The following is a 16,579-nucleotide window of genomic DNA, read 5'->3' on the forward strand; positions in this document are numbered from 1 at the left end:
ACTCGTGAGACATATTGAAAGTAGTTCCGTGTATTACTTAATTCTTTTTTTTTCCTCTTTTTTTGTCAGGTCATACATTTGTGAAGTATATTTTTTTATAAATGTTGAAGTAATATAAGTTAAATACTCTCCAGAGGAAAAATAATAATAATAATAATAATGATAATAATAAATGAAAAAAAATCCTGAGTACTCATGAATCATGGAAATGCAAAATGGCAGATACAAAAAAATATCGTGTACTTCCTGTGAATCAAAAACAAAGAATGATTTAGCTTTTTTTCTCTGTGTGTTAGGTATATTTGTGACGGATCGATGATGTTTTCACCGCTCGTCGTCGTTCAAATGAAATTTACAGGTACCTTGCAACAACGTCTCGCATAATTACGTGATTTGGTCTTTGAGACATTCTGGAAAAAATAAAAAAAAATAAAATAAAACGTCCTCTCTTTGTCATTGATAGAAGTCGAATTCCTATTTTTGATAGTGATAACGCAAACAACAAACGTGTGCCATTTTAACGTCCTTTTCAACCTTCGCTACCTTCTGGCTGGGGAGAGAAAAACAATACAAAGTAAAAAAATGAGTAAAAAAAATGCACAAAAAAAAAACCACACAAAACAACCAGAGACCATTTTTATGTAATTTTAATGTTTGCAGTTACCTCATACACCGTACATTCCAAAATGAAAATTTGTTATACTATACATAAACTACCAGACATATCACTTTAAAAATGTTCGTTATGGGAAAAAATGTATAATCATAGGTATGTATCTAAAGTGTATCTGTATAGCCATGATATCTACGAAGGATCCATGCACAATAAAGATTTATAATTCTTACTCGCATGTGTCAAGTTTGGATTTTTTTTGTTTGTCCTCCATCCTTATGTTTAACACTTGCACTAACTTGGCCACTTTATTAGGAACAGCTTATGAAGATGAATAAAAATGAAATCCTCATGTCTTTTACTTGGTCACTATTGGGTACATAGAACACCTGATAAAGATGCTGAATAAGATTGAAATCAATTATTAATTTCTTTATTTTTACATCAGCATATATTTTTTTCAGCATTTGGAGAAGACACCTTCAATTTCCCAGTTCATTTCTAGGCCAAAACCAAAATATTTTGTTTTTGTAGTTTGAAATCCTTTACTCAGATTCACCACAGTGACACAAACCTGCCACACGAGGCAGCAGTGGACCTGCAGCTTGTGTCCTGGTTGGACAGTGAGTGGTTTATAAACTCAACAGTTTCCAGTCAGAAAAGTGAAGATATCGTTGACATAAGCAAGTGAACATGTTATGAATGAGCTTTTTTTTTGAGTGTGTGTGTTTTCTTAGTTCGTAGTTATGGCTTTGTGAGGACCAAAAATTGTGTAAACCACACGGAGTGAGGGCTTTTGTCCAAGTGGGGACGTTTTGGCTGGTCCGCACCTCTTTAAAGCAATTTTTGGGTTTGACCTGGTTTTTGGATTAGGCTTAGGCAGGCACTTAGTTGTGGTAGTTAAGGTTAAGGTAAGGGGCAAGGGAATGCATTATGTCCATGAGGGTCCTCACCATGAATGATGCACAGACGTGTGTGTGTGTGTGTAAACATGTCCTTAATAAAGCTACAGTATAGACCAACTTTCAAACAAAGCTTTATTTGTGAGGATATTTTGGCTGGTCCACATATCTTTAATGGCTTTTTAGGGTTTTAAGGTTAGACACTTAGTTGTGATGGTTAGGGAATGCATTATGTCCATGAGCGTCCTCACTATGAATGCAAAACCGGCAAGTGTGTGTGTGTGTGTGTGTTTGAGAGACTGCTGAATGAAAGCTTGGCTAAGTGTTATAAGTAGAAGAGCCATGATGATTAATGAGGGTGAAAGTGGACGTGAGTTTCAGGCTCCAGGTTGTGTCCGACACTAAGTCTCACACACACACACACACACACACACACAAAGGTAAACAGGATTTCCTGGTGCCGCAGCTTTGACAGGAGTAAACAATGATAGTCCCGGTCCTGCTGCTGCTCTCAGGTTCCGAGTGGTCATCCCAGTGTAAACACACACACACACACACACACACACACACACACAGATATGCCCTGATGTCAACGTGACTCTCGTGACAACGGTTGGTTTTTGGATCTAATGGAGTCTCAGAGAGTCTCTGAACCAACAGAAACACAACACTGGTCATTCATCAGCTCATCCTCTCTGTGTCTGTGATTCACGTCCCTTTGTAGGAAACAATGTAGGAAAACCTGTAGATCTGGAACGGAGGACAGAGGACAAATGTACTGGGACAATTTGGTGTTGTCCTGTGACTTTGTATGTGGAACTCTTTGTCTCTTTGTCTACTTTTATCCATCAGAGATGTTTTGGCTCCAATCAGCTTTGTTCCCAGGATTTTCTCTCACTGTCAGAACTTACATGGGGGAAAAAAGGCTTTAATGTTTGCTGGGATGAACTGCAGAAAGATTTGATATTTAAAGTCTTAAAAACGGGATGTTCTTGGGAGAATTCTGGACGAGTTGGAGGCAGACACATCTGTCACGTTCTCGCTGGTTTTTATAACAATGATTGTCATCATGTGATGTCATTTATATTTTTGGATAGTATGTTTGGCTGCCTTTATCACAAAATAGCACATTTGAACATAACGATGGAGGCAACAGTGGACCAGTGACTCCTGTGATTCATTCACGTAAAAATCACTAATTTTCTCTATGGGATTCGGTTCAGGAAAGTGAGTGGTTTAAAAACTAGCTAAACTCGCTAACTAGTATCTATCTATTTTAGCTTAGCTAACTACCATCTATCTCTTTAACTAGCTTTATCTTTAACTAGCATTTGTCTATTCGTTTGCCAGCCTTGACTAATTAAGCTAACTAGCATCTATTTCACTAGCTTATTGTCTTTCTAAGCTAGCTAAGGTAGCTAACGACATCTATCTCACTGTCTATCTTATATTTGTTTGTTTTTTTAATTCAAAAAAATAACTTTTTTTTATCACTTTTACTCTTTTTGTTCATGTGAATGATCAAATATGTTTAGATAAAATCTCTCATATGTAGACATTATTAATTCTGTTAATGTTCACAAAATTCAGTGTCCATCAAAAGAAATGTCTTTTTACAGCAAAATAAAGTGCCAAACATATGGTTTTTTTTTTATCTCCCAGGGACACAGGAGATACTGGTCCACTCACTCACTCACTGCTGCCTTGTTTGGTGAGTTTGTGTCACTGTGGTCAGTCTGAGGGACAGATTTTAAATGCAGAAGGTCACAAAATAACACATTTGAAGTTTCCTGATGGGAGATCTCAGATTGATTTAAAAAGGAAAAGTTCACAGTTTTTCAAAATGTGATTGTACATTGATTTGTGAGATGTTTTAATCTGAATTCATCGTCACAGAAGCAGCAGCAGCAGCAGTGGCGGCGGTGGTGGTGATGGTGGAGGTTCCTCAAATCTTATTCCCTCCATCTTCTGCCTCTTACAGTCATTCATCCTGTCATCATTTAATTATGTAGAACACACACACACACACACACACACGTCTCCTTAGGCTGTTGCTGCTGCTGCTCCTGTAGAGGAGGAGGAGGAGGTGCTCGTTTTCTTTTCGTCTCCCACCACAGCTCCACTGGCAGTTCAGCACCAGGCACCGGCTCGGCCACTGCATGTGATTCTCCTGCTCCAGCTGCTTCTTCTCCATCGACCCACACACACAGAGAGATCAGGACAAAACTAAGAGGCCAGGTAACATCACCAGCAGAGATTCCATTTTTATTACGTGCTTTTAAAGTGAAATTATGAGTTGAAAAACCAGTGATCTTGCATGTTTGAGTACTTTTTTTAAATCATATCACGGCTATATCCTGTCGCTATGTTTTGAGTTGAAATTCAAATGTGCTTCTTTCATACTTGTTGATATTATTGTTACAAGGACCATGCAATCATTTAAAATAGATAATACTTATAGGCGTCGATAGAAAACCTGTTTTTGTCTGAAATTCAGATCAATTCAAAATAATAATTTGTAATTAAAGCAACACTGTTCACTTTTTTAATTTAAAATTAAAAAATTCATAATAACTTTTTATTGGCTCACTGACTTGTCATAGAGAACCTCTGATTTTAGCCACTTTAAATCTGCACCTGCTTAAGTCTACATTACCTTTTTAAATATGTTTATCTCATTGTTAGACAGTCTTTTACAGCTGGAAACTGGAGTTTGCAGACTGCTACCTCTGCATAGAGAAAATCTGTGTTTTTAGATCACGGGTACACAGGAGATGCTGGTCTCCTGCTGCCTTGTTTGTTGAGTTAGTGTCACTGAGGAAAATCCAAACGAAGAATTTCACATACTGAAATCCGACAGTAGCACATTTGAACACAATGATGGAGGCAACAGTGGATCAGTGACTGCTGTGAGCCATGACTTAAAAAAATGCTGATTTTCTCTATGGGATTTGATTCAGGAAAGTGAGCGGTTTACAAACTGGCACAAAATGCAGTTTCTGTTTTACAGAAAAAAATAAAGTGCAAACCATATTTTTGAAATAACATAGACCAAAGCAGGAATATGTTTTAGTAGGTGAAGGAATGAATATGTGTCAGAATCACACACAAACCCAGTTTACAGGTTTTTTTTTAGTTTTCATCATAGTGTGTTTGCAAAAGTAACATCAAGTCCGATAAAAGTTACATCATGTTGCTTTAAGGGGATATAAACAGGTTTTGGTCCTTTAATATTTTCTCCTCCTTCTTGTCTCTCCTTCTCAGCCGCCTGTTGAGGAATCGATTTCACTCTTTGCTGTAGCTGCTGAAGCTGAGTGGAGGTTGTTATGCCCTGGACCAGACCTCAGGTCGACCTGCATGCGGGTGGAGCAGAGGCCATGGACCAACACAACATAGACGACCACCACTACGAGGGCTCCCTGTTCCCCACCTCCACCCTCATCCCCGTCACCGTCATCTGCATCATCATCTTCATCGTCGGGGTAACGGGCAACACCATGACCATCCTCATCATCCAGCACTTCAAGGACATGAAGACCACCACCAACCTGTACCTGTCAAGCATGGCGGTGTCTGACCTCATCATCTTCCTCTGCCTGCCCTTTGACCTCTACCGCCTGTGGAAGTACGTGCCCTGGCTGTTCGGCGAGGCCGTGTGCCGCTTCTACCACTACATCTTCGAGGGCTGCACCTCGGCCACCATCCTCCACATCACCGCGCTGAGCATCGAGCGCTACCTGGCCATCAGCTTCCCGCTCAAGAACAAGGTGGTGGTGACCAGACGCCGGGTGCAGTACATCATCCTCGCCCTGTGGGGGTTCGCGCTGGTCTCCGCCGCGCCCACACTCTTCCTGGTCGGCGTGGAGTATGACAACGACACACACCCGGACTTCAACACGGGTCAGTGCAAGTACACCAGCTCCGCCATCAGCTCCGGGCAGCTGAACATCATGCTCTGGGTTTCCACCACCTACTTCTTCTGCCCCATGCTCTGCCTCATCTTCCTCTACGGCTCCATCGGGTGCAAGCTGTGGAAGAGCAAGAACGACCTGCAGGGCCCCTGTGCGCTGGCCCGGGAGAGGTCACACAGGCAAACAGTCAAGATACTGGGTGAGTACGAGAGGAGGAGGAGGGTCATCTATCAACACAGGAGTCTTCAAGAATACTGACCGCACCAACAGAGGGAACTGAAGTGTATTCTTTATTTAACCACAAATGACAAAAGTTATTGTTACATCCAAGAGGAAGCTACTACAACATCAACACACACATGTTTGCGCTTCATTCATAGTGAGGACCCTCCTAGACATAACACATTCCCTAGCCCCTTACCCTAACCTTCACCACCACAACTAAGTACCTAACCCTAACCTTTACTCTAACCCTAAAACCAAGTCTTAACCCCACAAAAATCACTTTAAAGATGTGAGGACCAGCCAAAATGTCTATGGTCCTCACAAAGCCAGTAATACAAGAACATGCACACTATGAGTTATCACCAGCACTTAAGAGTGTAATAAAATACTTTAGACTCACCATTAACGACTATTAGTTCCTCTTTGTTTAACTCTTGTTGAATTGTAACAAATGATACAGTAAAAAAAATGAAATTACAGTCACACAAAACTTAATCTCACAAAACAACGAAAACAGTCATACAAACAAAAACAATCACACGAAACAAAAAACAAGTCATCAGTTATTAAATAAAAACGTAAAATGTCCAAGTACAAACGACACTATGTAACTGAGATTAAAGGTACATTTAACAATCAAGTATTCACAGATGTAAAACCCAGACAATCAGTTTAGAGGATTGTTTTTATGTCATGTATCTGAAGAATGAAAGGGTTAATCAGCGCCGCTCATGATCATCATCAGGGCTGAGAACAGAACCCTGTTTTACCGTAGATGAACAAACAGCCACACCAGACTCTTACAGCGCCACATTATTAATGATGATGAAGAATTAGGATATTAATGACGTTCATTAGCTGAACACAGAGTTCACGTCGCTGCGTCACAACTGTAAACACATTTGTGTTTACTGACGCTCAACACATCGCCTTCACTCATAAATCAAGATGATGAACACATGATTTTACTGACAGTCGTCCCCATTAACACTGAGGCACTTGTTCAGTCTCCATCTTTGTGTGTTAATAATGGCTTCATGTTATATACAGTACGTGTGTGTGTGTGTGTGATCTACCTCTCTTTTCATTTATGATCCTTTCTGTAGCCATTAAGTAAATCAATGGTATTTTTGTCTGCAGGTGCTTTTTGTAAATCAATACCTGTGATTCAGTGATGACCTCAAACACCACTGAGGTTTCTTTCTTTTCTTTCTCAGTACAAAACCTAAATACAGTGACATACCCCACACACACACACACACAGATTTATAGCTTTGTGAAGACCCCAAAATACAGTAAAACCTATTTTTGAGAGGACATTTTGAGCTTGTGGGGACATTTCATCTGGTCCCCGCAACTTTAAAGGGCTTTTTCAGAGTTAAGACTTGGTTTTATGGTTAGGTTAAGGTTAGGGTTAGGGTTAGGGTTAGGCATTAAGACTAGGCTTTGGTCTCCCTGAGGATTACTGGTCCTGACACAGTCAGTGTTTATGACAGAAAAGGTCCTAAAGAGGTAACAAATACACACATGCACACACTCACAGTCTGGTTTTCATGACTTCAGAGGACATTTCCTGGACACTTACTACAACCTTAACTATAACTACTACTGGATTAACTGTGACTGTGTAAACAGATTTAGGTCCAAACAACATGAGTAATACCTGGAACACACACAGGTTTGTGCAGTTAGTCTTCTTAGCCCTTAATTTGGACAGACTAAACAAAGCTTTATCCATAACCTTAACCTTAATTAGGGTTACGTTAAAGGTTAGGTTTAGGTACCTAGTTGTGATGGTTAAGGTTTGGCTAAGCTGCTTGGGAGTACATTAAATCTATGATATGTCCTCACTAAAATATAAAATCAAGTGTGTGTGTGTGTGTGTGTGCTGAAGGAGAAGCTCTTAATCACAGCTGGTCATTAATAAGTGTCAAGAAAGAGCCCTGACCACAAATCATACGCGTTAAGTATAATAAATGAGTCCAATGTGAACATAATATAATGTGTCAAAAGGTAGAACAACAGCATTTCACATCTGAAACGATCAAACTGCTCTCACACACTGTTTTTTCCTTCAATTTAACATGAAATCCATAATAATGAAGCTAATAATGATAATATTTTTTTTTTTTTACTCATTTAGTCATTAGTCATTTAGGCATAAACAATATTTGTACACCTATTTGTAGTGATAGATATATGTGTAGTGTACTGGGATAAAAATGTACAGATACATATCTAAAAAAACACACACACACACAAGGAAATAGAATATCTTGTAAGAGGATTATGTTTTTCACCTTGTCACCTGCTAATCTTGTGGAAGAATAGGGTTTAAATGTTGGTGCAGGTTTAGATCTGGGATTAGGTTTTTAAAAACCTTCTATAACTGCAAGATTTAGCTTTTTTCTTCATAACATCGCAGATGTAATGAAGATAATGAAAAAAAGGAGACCAACACGACAGAGGTTAGACTAATTAGACACAGGTGAATCTCATCACAGAGGCAGAAACAACATCAGACGAGACACACAAGAGGACAGAAGCAACAAAACAAGGCTGGTAAATACTGAATAAACACAAGGCAGGCAAAAGGTCAGCCGGAGGTCATGACATATTTGATTTAATTTGATGGAAGTCTGTCCTGATGTGAAATAAGGTTGATTTAGCTCCATTAAATACAAGCTACGCCCTGCAGCTACCCATATAAAGAATGGACACAGGGGAAAAGCCTGTTCAAAACAATAAAATTAGCATTTTTATTTTTTAAATCCACTTACCATCATATCTTGACGTTCATGAAATGAAGGTGGAAGTGTTAAATATGCTGGTATAAGCACATTTTCTTACCTTTAAACAGAACCTGTGCGTCTCTGTCTCCAGTTTATTTCACGCTAAGCTAAAATAGCCAGATATTTACACATGGCGACAATGGCGACGGAATGTCTGACACTGTTGGTGCACTTTTATCGTACAAAAATGAACTCTATTTGAACATTGTAGTGTTTGAGCTTGATTTGATGACTAGCGAAGGTCATTTTATTAGCCAGCATTTGACTTCTTCTCTTTGTCCTTCTTCCTCTCCTCAGTGGTGGTGGTGCTGGCCTTCATCATCTGTTGGCTCCCGTACCACATCGGCAGGAACCTCTTCGCCCAGGTGGACGACTACGAAATGGCCATGCTGAGCCAGAACTTCAACATGGCCTCCATGGTGCTCTGCTACCTCAGCGCCTCCATCAACCCTGTCGTCTACAACCTCATGTCCAGGAAGTACAGGGCCGCGGCCAAGCGCCTCTTCCTGCTGCACCAGCGGCCCAGACAAGTCCACCGCAGCGGCCAGAGACAGCTGAGTGTGAGCGACCACATCTCCACCCTGAATGAAAGCCTGACTGTGGTCTGAAACACACTTTCTTCAGTTTACAGGCATCTGTTCAGAGGAGAAATGTTTAATTATTCCGTTTTATCTTTGCTACACAGCTCTTCAGAGCAGAGGCTGTGGCCGCTGTGTTCGCAGGGACTGAGAGATGGTTTACTGCATAGTTCAGGTTTTTGAAGTGTGGTTGTGTGAGGTGCAGCAGGACTGTTAAAGCTCAAATGTACATGTTTGCTTTTCTATCTTGATGACAAATCACTTCTTTTCACCAGTTTGTGTTGCTTTGTAATTCGTTTGCTTCCCTGCACCAAAGTCCATAGAGAAAATCAGTGATTTAAGCTAACAGGGACACATGACCTTCTGTTCTCCTGCCGCCACATTTGGTAAGTTTATGTTACTTTGGTAAATCCAAATGAAGGATTATAAACACAAAAGTCACAGAATAACATATTTCGACTTGCTGATGGAGGCAGTAGTGAATGAAATACTCCTGTGTGCCATACTGTTAAATCGCTGATTTTCTCTATGGACTTTGGTGCAGGGTAGTGAGCGGATTCCCCCTTCACCAAAGTCCTTAGAGAATATCAGTGATTTAACATGACGACACACAGGAGTTGTTAATGCACTGCCACCTTCCTCCTTAAGATAAAGAATTTAATTTTTTAATTTGGTGTTTATCACCCTTCATCGGGACTTTACTGAGTAACACAAAGTTAGCAAATGAGGCAGATGTTGACGGACAACTCCTGTGTCCTCTAGGCTAAAATCCATGATTTTCTCTATGGACTTTGGTGTGGGGAGTAAGTGACATTTAAGATTATGCAGCGAACATGTACTTAAAATAGTGTGTACTTAAGATGGCACAGGTTTTATTAGATGAGCACAGTGTGTGAGTACCTCATACGATCCCACTTCACAGACACATGAACTATCCTTTTAATACATTGGATTCCAAGCAAAAAAAAAAATTAATTTTTATATTTCCTGTTTCAGTGTAAAAGTATTTACCTCCCCCCTGTGATGATGCTGCTGCTGATGTTGCCGCTGCGTGTTTTTCTCTCTCGGTGTCAGTGAATTAAAACGTGATCCATCTTCATTAGCGACGGAGGATGTTTACCATGTTTGACTGTTCATTTGTTGCGTTTAATTGTGGTCTCCGTTAGCTTCGGCTGTGTGATTGAATTTGTGTTCAACTATGGTAAACACTTGTTTTCGTTATCGTGTTTGTTGTTGTTGTTGTTGTTGATGGAAAAAAGAACAACACAAGTAAAACCTATTAGCATCGGGCCATTAATTGTGTACAATTGAAAAATAGGGTATTCCTGTGCCTATGTGTGTGTGTGTGTGTGTGTGTGAGGTATTACTGATGTTGTGGGGACCTAAATCTGTTCATAATGTAAATTATGTAGTGATGACATGTTGTATTGTGAGGATGAGGTTAGGCTTAGATTAAGATTAGAGTTAGGGTTAGACCAGTACTAGTCATGGATACCAGTCTGTGTGTGTACGTACTTATATTTATATCTTTGTGAGGACATTTTGACCTTGTGGGGACATTAACTCTGGGCCCCACAACTTTAAAGGGCTTTAATGTGTGTGTGTGTCCAAAAAACATACAAACCTATCTTTGTGGGGACATTTTGTCTGGTCCCCATGAGGTTAAAGGGCTTTTCTTAGGGTTTAGACCTGGTTTAAGGCTTAGAGTAAGGGTTATTAGGCATTAGGCCTTTAGTTGTGATGGTTAAGGTTAGGGTAAGGGGCTAGGGAATGCATTATGTCTATGAGGATTCCTACCTGTACCTGGTATTCCTTATGTTGTGGGGACCTAAAGCATTTTTGGGGCTTGTCTTCCTTATGGGGACAACAATCAAGTCCCCACAATTTAAAATACTGCATTTTAAGGTGAAGACATGCTTTAAAGTTAGGTTATGGGTCAGGGTTAGGCCTGTAGTAGTTATGGTTAAGGTTAGAGTAAGTTTCCAGGAAATGAATGTAAGTCAATGTAATGTCCTCTGAAGTCATGGAAACCAATGTGTGTGTGTGTGTGTGTGTGTGTGTCACAGAGGCCACCTGAGCCCTGAGGTTTGGGAGGTTGCATACGTGCTTACCTGCTTATTTTATTACCTGTGCTCTGAGGCTGATATACGCAGGCAGCCGCTGTCCCCGCATCACCATATTCACAGTAAAAGGCCGCTCTAAGTGTATTTCAAGGATGAAGGAGATATTAAGTTGTCAGCTGTGGCACAGCTTATTGCCTTCACTGCCTCCTTTCTGCATATCCTCCACACTGTTGTACATCACAGATAACATCACAGTTATGTAAGTGTAAACCTGAACGCGCTCCAAAAATAAACCCAGAGTTTACCAGGATTTTGACGACCATACATCTTCTTTCTTTCTTTTTTTTTTAAAAGAAGCCGTCATGAGTCGCTGCATGAATCATTGGGCCTTGGTTTGCACAAAGACCTGAAGACGCTCTGAGCTGACTCATCCTCTTCCTGACAGGAGAGGTGTTTTTTTTTGTTTTTTTCACACAGCCATTCATCTCTGCCAGAGGAGCGTCAGCTGCCATCCTCTCACACCGTTCTGCCATCACCTGAGGAAAAGATCAACAAGCAGCTCAGCTTCTCCCTCTCTCTCTGTCTGTCCTGCTTATTTTCTTTTCTGATAATGAAATGAGTGTCTGAGAGAAACTCGGCCGGGCACATGTCAGGACCTTCTTCAACACTGCATCCAAACATGCAGCGTCACAGATATGTTGTTTGTAATACCTTGAATTGTTTTCTTTTTCAAGCTTTGACGCATGACGTACTCTGATGACTACTTCTGTTGTCGAAATGGTTTTTCTGCTTGGTGAGCGGGGCTTTACTCCACCTACTGGTGGGGCAGAAGTTCAGTCCGTGCTCAAACAACGTGCTCTGTGCACAGTTCCAAAATCTGTGTGTGTATATTGTGTGTCTTGCTGCTGCTACACTCTAATTTCCCCAAGTTTGGGATTAATAAAGTACATCTATTCTATTCTATTAGTCTTTTACAATTTTTTTTAAATCTATTTTATGTTGTTTTTGCATTGTCATCATGTGATAGAACAAACACTTTTACTTTGAAATGTTGTCCAATATCATCCTGAATACTTTTAGTTTGCAACATCATGATGGATTATCAAGATATCATTTTAATTTCCAAATCACTGAGCAGCCCCTGCTCTAACCCCTCTGCCTGCTAACTGAAGGCAGTGATTTAAAAAGCTAAAGGAGAAGTTAAAGGAGTTTTTCTCGAGTTCTCCTGGGTTTTAACGTTGCTTTTCAGCTCCTGTGAACAGCAATCACCTCACCTGACGGACCTGACTCACCTGTGGCTCATTCTCACTGATTAGACAGCAGAACAGAATCCTGCTCTCTCTGCGCAGACGTTTCCAACTAACCCCTTAATATCAAGATATAATAAGAACTGGCCTAGATTATAGACAGGATATAATACGCCTAAGGTCACACTTTAAACTCTATTTAATGTAAAATTATATATATATATATATTTCATTTTTTATTTCAATTTGCATCATAAATGTGTTTTTTATTGTGAACTATATAATGTTCCATATCATAACAAACACTTTTACTTTGAAATTGTATTAATTTTATCTACTTGGACTGTATCCAAGTAAACTGACTACACTGATTTTGCCTGCATCAGTGTTGTTCACACAATAATGGTTATTTTCAAAATTAATCTGTTGATTATTTTTTGAAGCAAAGGAAAAAAAAAACATTTGGTTTAACTGAATTATTAACAATATATATATATATCTTTATTTTTATTATTATTATTATTATTATTATTTTTATTGACAAAGTGCATCTGATTTACTGCACAAAGATCAGTAGCAATTTGCTAGTGTGTAACTTCTGTCCTTGTCTGTATAAAAAGAGTAAATACACCAGTATATAAGATCTATTTCTCATCTACCTAATACAAATATAAATGATATAAAAACACACACACACTCATACACTCCAAAACAGTCCCACCTTATCTAGACTACATATATTAAATGTGGGTACAATCTTGTTTTGTTATATAGATATTATATACATAGTAATTACATATTTACTATGTTTGCATTGTTATATTAACAACATGTACACCCACACTTATTATAATTTCATATCTGCTACGGCAACATTATAAAGCGACTTACGCGTTAAGCAGGTGTTGTTTGAACGTTCAAACAAACCCTTTGATTTCATAACTGGTTGAACCTCTTTTGGCAGCAGTAATCTAAAAACAAATACAACAAACTTTGTAGTTGTATTGTTATAATCTGTGGAGATTGCTCAATGATGCTTCAACTTCTCTATTAATTAATGACAAGAAAATATCCTGAAACCACAGAATCAGAATCAGAAGCACATGGTGTACCGTGGGGGCGTGGCCCACACACCTGAGACCCATTCACAATCAAACCCTGCTGCATATTAACCCAGGACGAGCACCGAGTCTTTGCTTTGTCAGTTCACCATGAGGTGATCTGTGGCCAGTCATGGGGTTTTGCTTGTGTTCTTATGTTTAGTTTTATGCTTTTCTTTCTGTACTTTTTGGGGTTGTTTTTCTCTGCTGGGCCTTCGTTACAGTTTATGTCGCTCTCACCTTTACCTGCCTGAAGACCACAAACTAACATACGAGTTAACACGAGTTAACACAAGTTAACACGAGTTAACACTCTGCCACCAACTCCAAGTTTTAAGAAGCATTCATCCTCGGCCTGTGAATTCAAATCACTTAAACTGAGTTTAGGCAGTGAATGTCGGCTCCAATTCAACAACCTTTTTCAATAATAAATGCTCTTACAATGTTAATGTATACGCTTTTAAAGCTGTAGTGTGTGATTTTTAAATGAAAACAATGCTGATTAAACTTATCAGCTCCACAAGTGTTTCTCAGTATGACATATTCTCGCTGCACACAGGAAGTGGTTTGTTTCATGTCAAGACAAACGGAGGCAGAAGCAATATTGTGCTAGATAAATGAAGCTCATGCAAAAAAGTGAATTATTCTGCTTAAAAAGCCCAGTCATGTAGTAGTTTGATTATTGGAGAAATACTTCTCGTCTCCACCCGCTCCTGCACTGCTGCTGTATACACACAAATGCTCCCTCAGTCAGGTCTGATCGTTGTCAGTTTCAGGACACAGCAAACAAAGAATGTTACATCATTTCTGTCCAGAATAACAATAACAACAATTACACACTGTACCTTTAACTCTAGACAAAAACTCGTTATTGAAATGTTCTTTGACTTTTTTGTTTTCTGGGTTTTTGTGATAGAGAAACTTTCAGCAGTTTTTTTTTTCTGACAGAGCAGCTCAGACCAACACTGATGTAATGATCCTTTCCTCCACAGGGGGGAGACAGAGATGTATACTCTATCAGGAGAGTTAGTACATGTACAATAGAGTAAAACAGGAAGGAAATACAACTTTATCAGTGTCAAACCATTTTCACAAATATTTCACAGTAGAAAATCAGAATAGTACACTTTTAAAGGTTCAGTTTGTAAAATTGTAGATGAAATTAGTTTCATTTGGCAGACATTGAAGATGAAATGCTTATACTTTTTATAAGCAGACAATCGCCTGATTGTATGAATTGATGTTTTCCATCACTCACACTTGGCAGACTTTTATTTTATGACCAATTATCAAAAATGATAAATAACAGAGGACATGCATCACAAGAAAACCACGTGAATATAAGCACAATGCAACAACAAACTGGTAACATAGCTCCTGATGTCATGTGACTCAGTTTATTTACTCCGCTATGTTGGCAGGAAAGACCGTTTTACAAAAATTAACATCACCACAACCAGACAAACTGAATATATATCTCCAACTTTCTGATACACCTCCCCTCATCCTGCTTCAGGAAACGCTTAGATGTCACAATAAAAGCATGTAAAATAGGTACGATATTAATGTTATTCCGGGACATAACAGCTGGTGAGACGAGTTTCCTGACACACTGCCTGGTGCATCTGCAGATTACAGATCAGTGCAGCTTCCTGCCAAAATGGCGTTTTGTGTTGCATGATGGGATTGCATGACGTCAGCCATATGAATAAGAATGGGATGGTTTTGATGCCAACTGAAAGCCACATACAGTATGTTCTCAACACACTTGGAAGAGAAGGGTGATAATAAATGTTGCAGCATTTTACACACTGTCCACTTTCTCTGTCTTAATCTGAATTTTGCTTATTGGATTAAGAAAATGTTGTTTTAAATGGTGGAGTCTGGTTCAGTCTATTATGATAATTGAATATTGATGGACAATGCTTTTCATGAAAAGCCTGGGGATTTTTTTTATTGACAGTAACATGACAACAAACCCTCCCACAGCTCTTTAAAAAATAATTTTTAATGGCAGTAATGATGATGATGATGATAATGGGCTTCATTTAAAAGGCTTTTACAGCCTGCAGTAAACACTTCCTGTGGTTTAATGAACCACGTTTCACACAGAACAATCAGGGTTTAACTCCATTTCTGCTCAATATCAAAGCTGTGAAACTGGTGAGAAGTACAAAGAAAATGATTTGTGCTCGGTGTTGAGTCAACTTTACAGAAGCAGCGTGGAGGAGGTAGAGCATATAGTGATAGAAAATAAAAATATATGAGATGTTAAAATACAACAGAAATAAAAGAAAATGGCTGTTTGAAAAAACGAGTGGTGTAAAATGAATAAATATGACATTTTTTTTTTAAATTCAGCCACTAAAATAAACAGATACAACAATAATATTGTTATTTCTCCATCATGACTGTAGATAATGAAGGAGAAACTGAAGAAGCCACTGCATTAGATAGATGGTCCATCTTCATTTCCACACCACAAACCATGTGAGTGGCTGGATTTCTGCAGACTGCAGTCACTCACATATTTAAAGACTCACCATGAGATAATACTTAGCAGCTCAGCGGGGTATTTTCATGTTTTCTTGCTGGACATGCATCACAGGAAAGCCGCGTGACAGCAGGCAAAATGCAGGACATTTCGAAAAAAGGAACAAATAGAGCTCCTAATGTCATGTGACTCAGTTTATTTACTCCGCCATGTTGGCAGGAAAAAACCTTTACAAAAATGAACTTCACCAAGAGTTCAACACACACTTTAAATCCATGGAGATTGTGCAATAAACAGCAGAACCTTCAAAATAAAAGTCAAAAGATCTGAAAATGTTAGATATTCACACAGTGCAGGTATTTTCCATGTGAAACAGGGCAGTTTTTTGTTTGTGCAAAAAGTAAATTGGGCAGAAAATTGCTCCGTTACCTCATGACAAACAAACACTGAAGTCACTGCAGGTGTTTTTTTTTTTCTTTTTCCCATCAGCTGGAAAACATTAAACACAATGATGATGTCACTGCTGTGGTTTTGTTATTTTGCGATCTGACCGGTAAACTGTTACGACTAAGTTTGTTGGTTTGTCCAAATCACCGTTAAATACATTTCGAAAAATAAACAAAAATCCAAACTTATTTGATTTTACTGTCACAT

The 16,579-nt window shown here is 39.1% G+C and overlaps 1 protein-coding gene across 1 annotated transcript; it reads left to right on the forward strand.

Moving 5' to 3' along the window:
• Positions 1-3,466: 3,466 nt before the first annotated feature.
• Positions 3,467-9,354, forward strand: mlnr (motilin receptor). Its single transcript, XM_058634398.1, has 3 exons — positions 3,467-3,753; positions 4,780-5,625; positions 8,741-9,354. The coding sequence occupies exons 2-3, from the start codon at positions 4,842-4,844 to the stop codon at positions 9,049-9,051; spliced, it is 1,095 nt and encodes a 364-aa protein (XP_058490381.1). The 5' UTR covers positions 3,467-3,753; positions 4,780-4,841; the 3' UTR covers positions 9,052-9,354.
• The last annotated feature ends 7,225 nt before the right edge of the window (positions 9,355-16,579 follow it).

This window comes from Solea solea, chromosome 7, assembly GCF_958295425.1.
Source record: "Solea solea chromosome 7, fSolSol10.1, whole genome shotgun sequence".
NCBI classification, from domain to species: Eukaryota; Metazoa; Chordata; class Actinopteri; order Pleuronectiformes; family Soleidae; genus Solea; species Solea solea.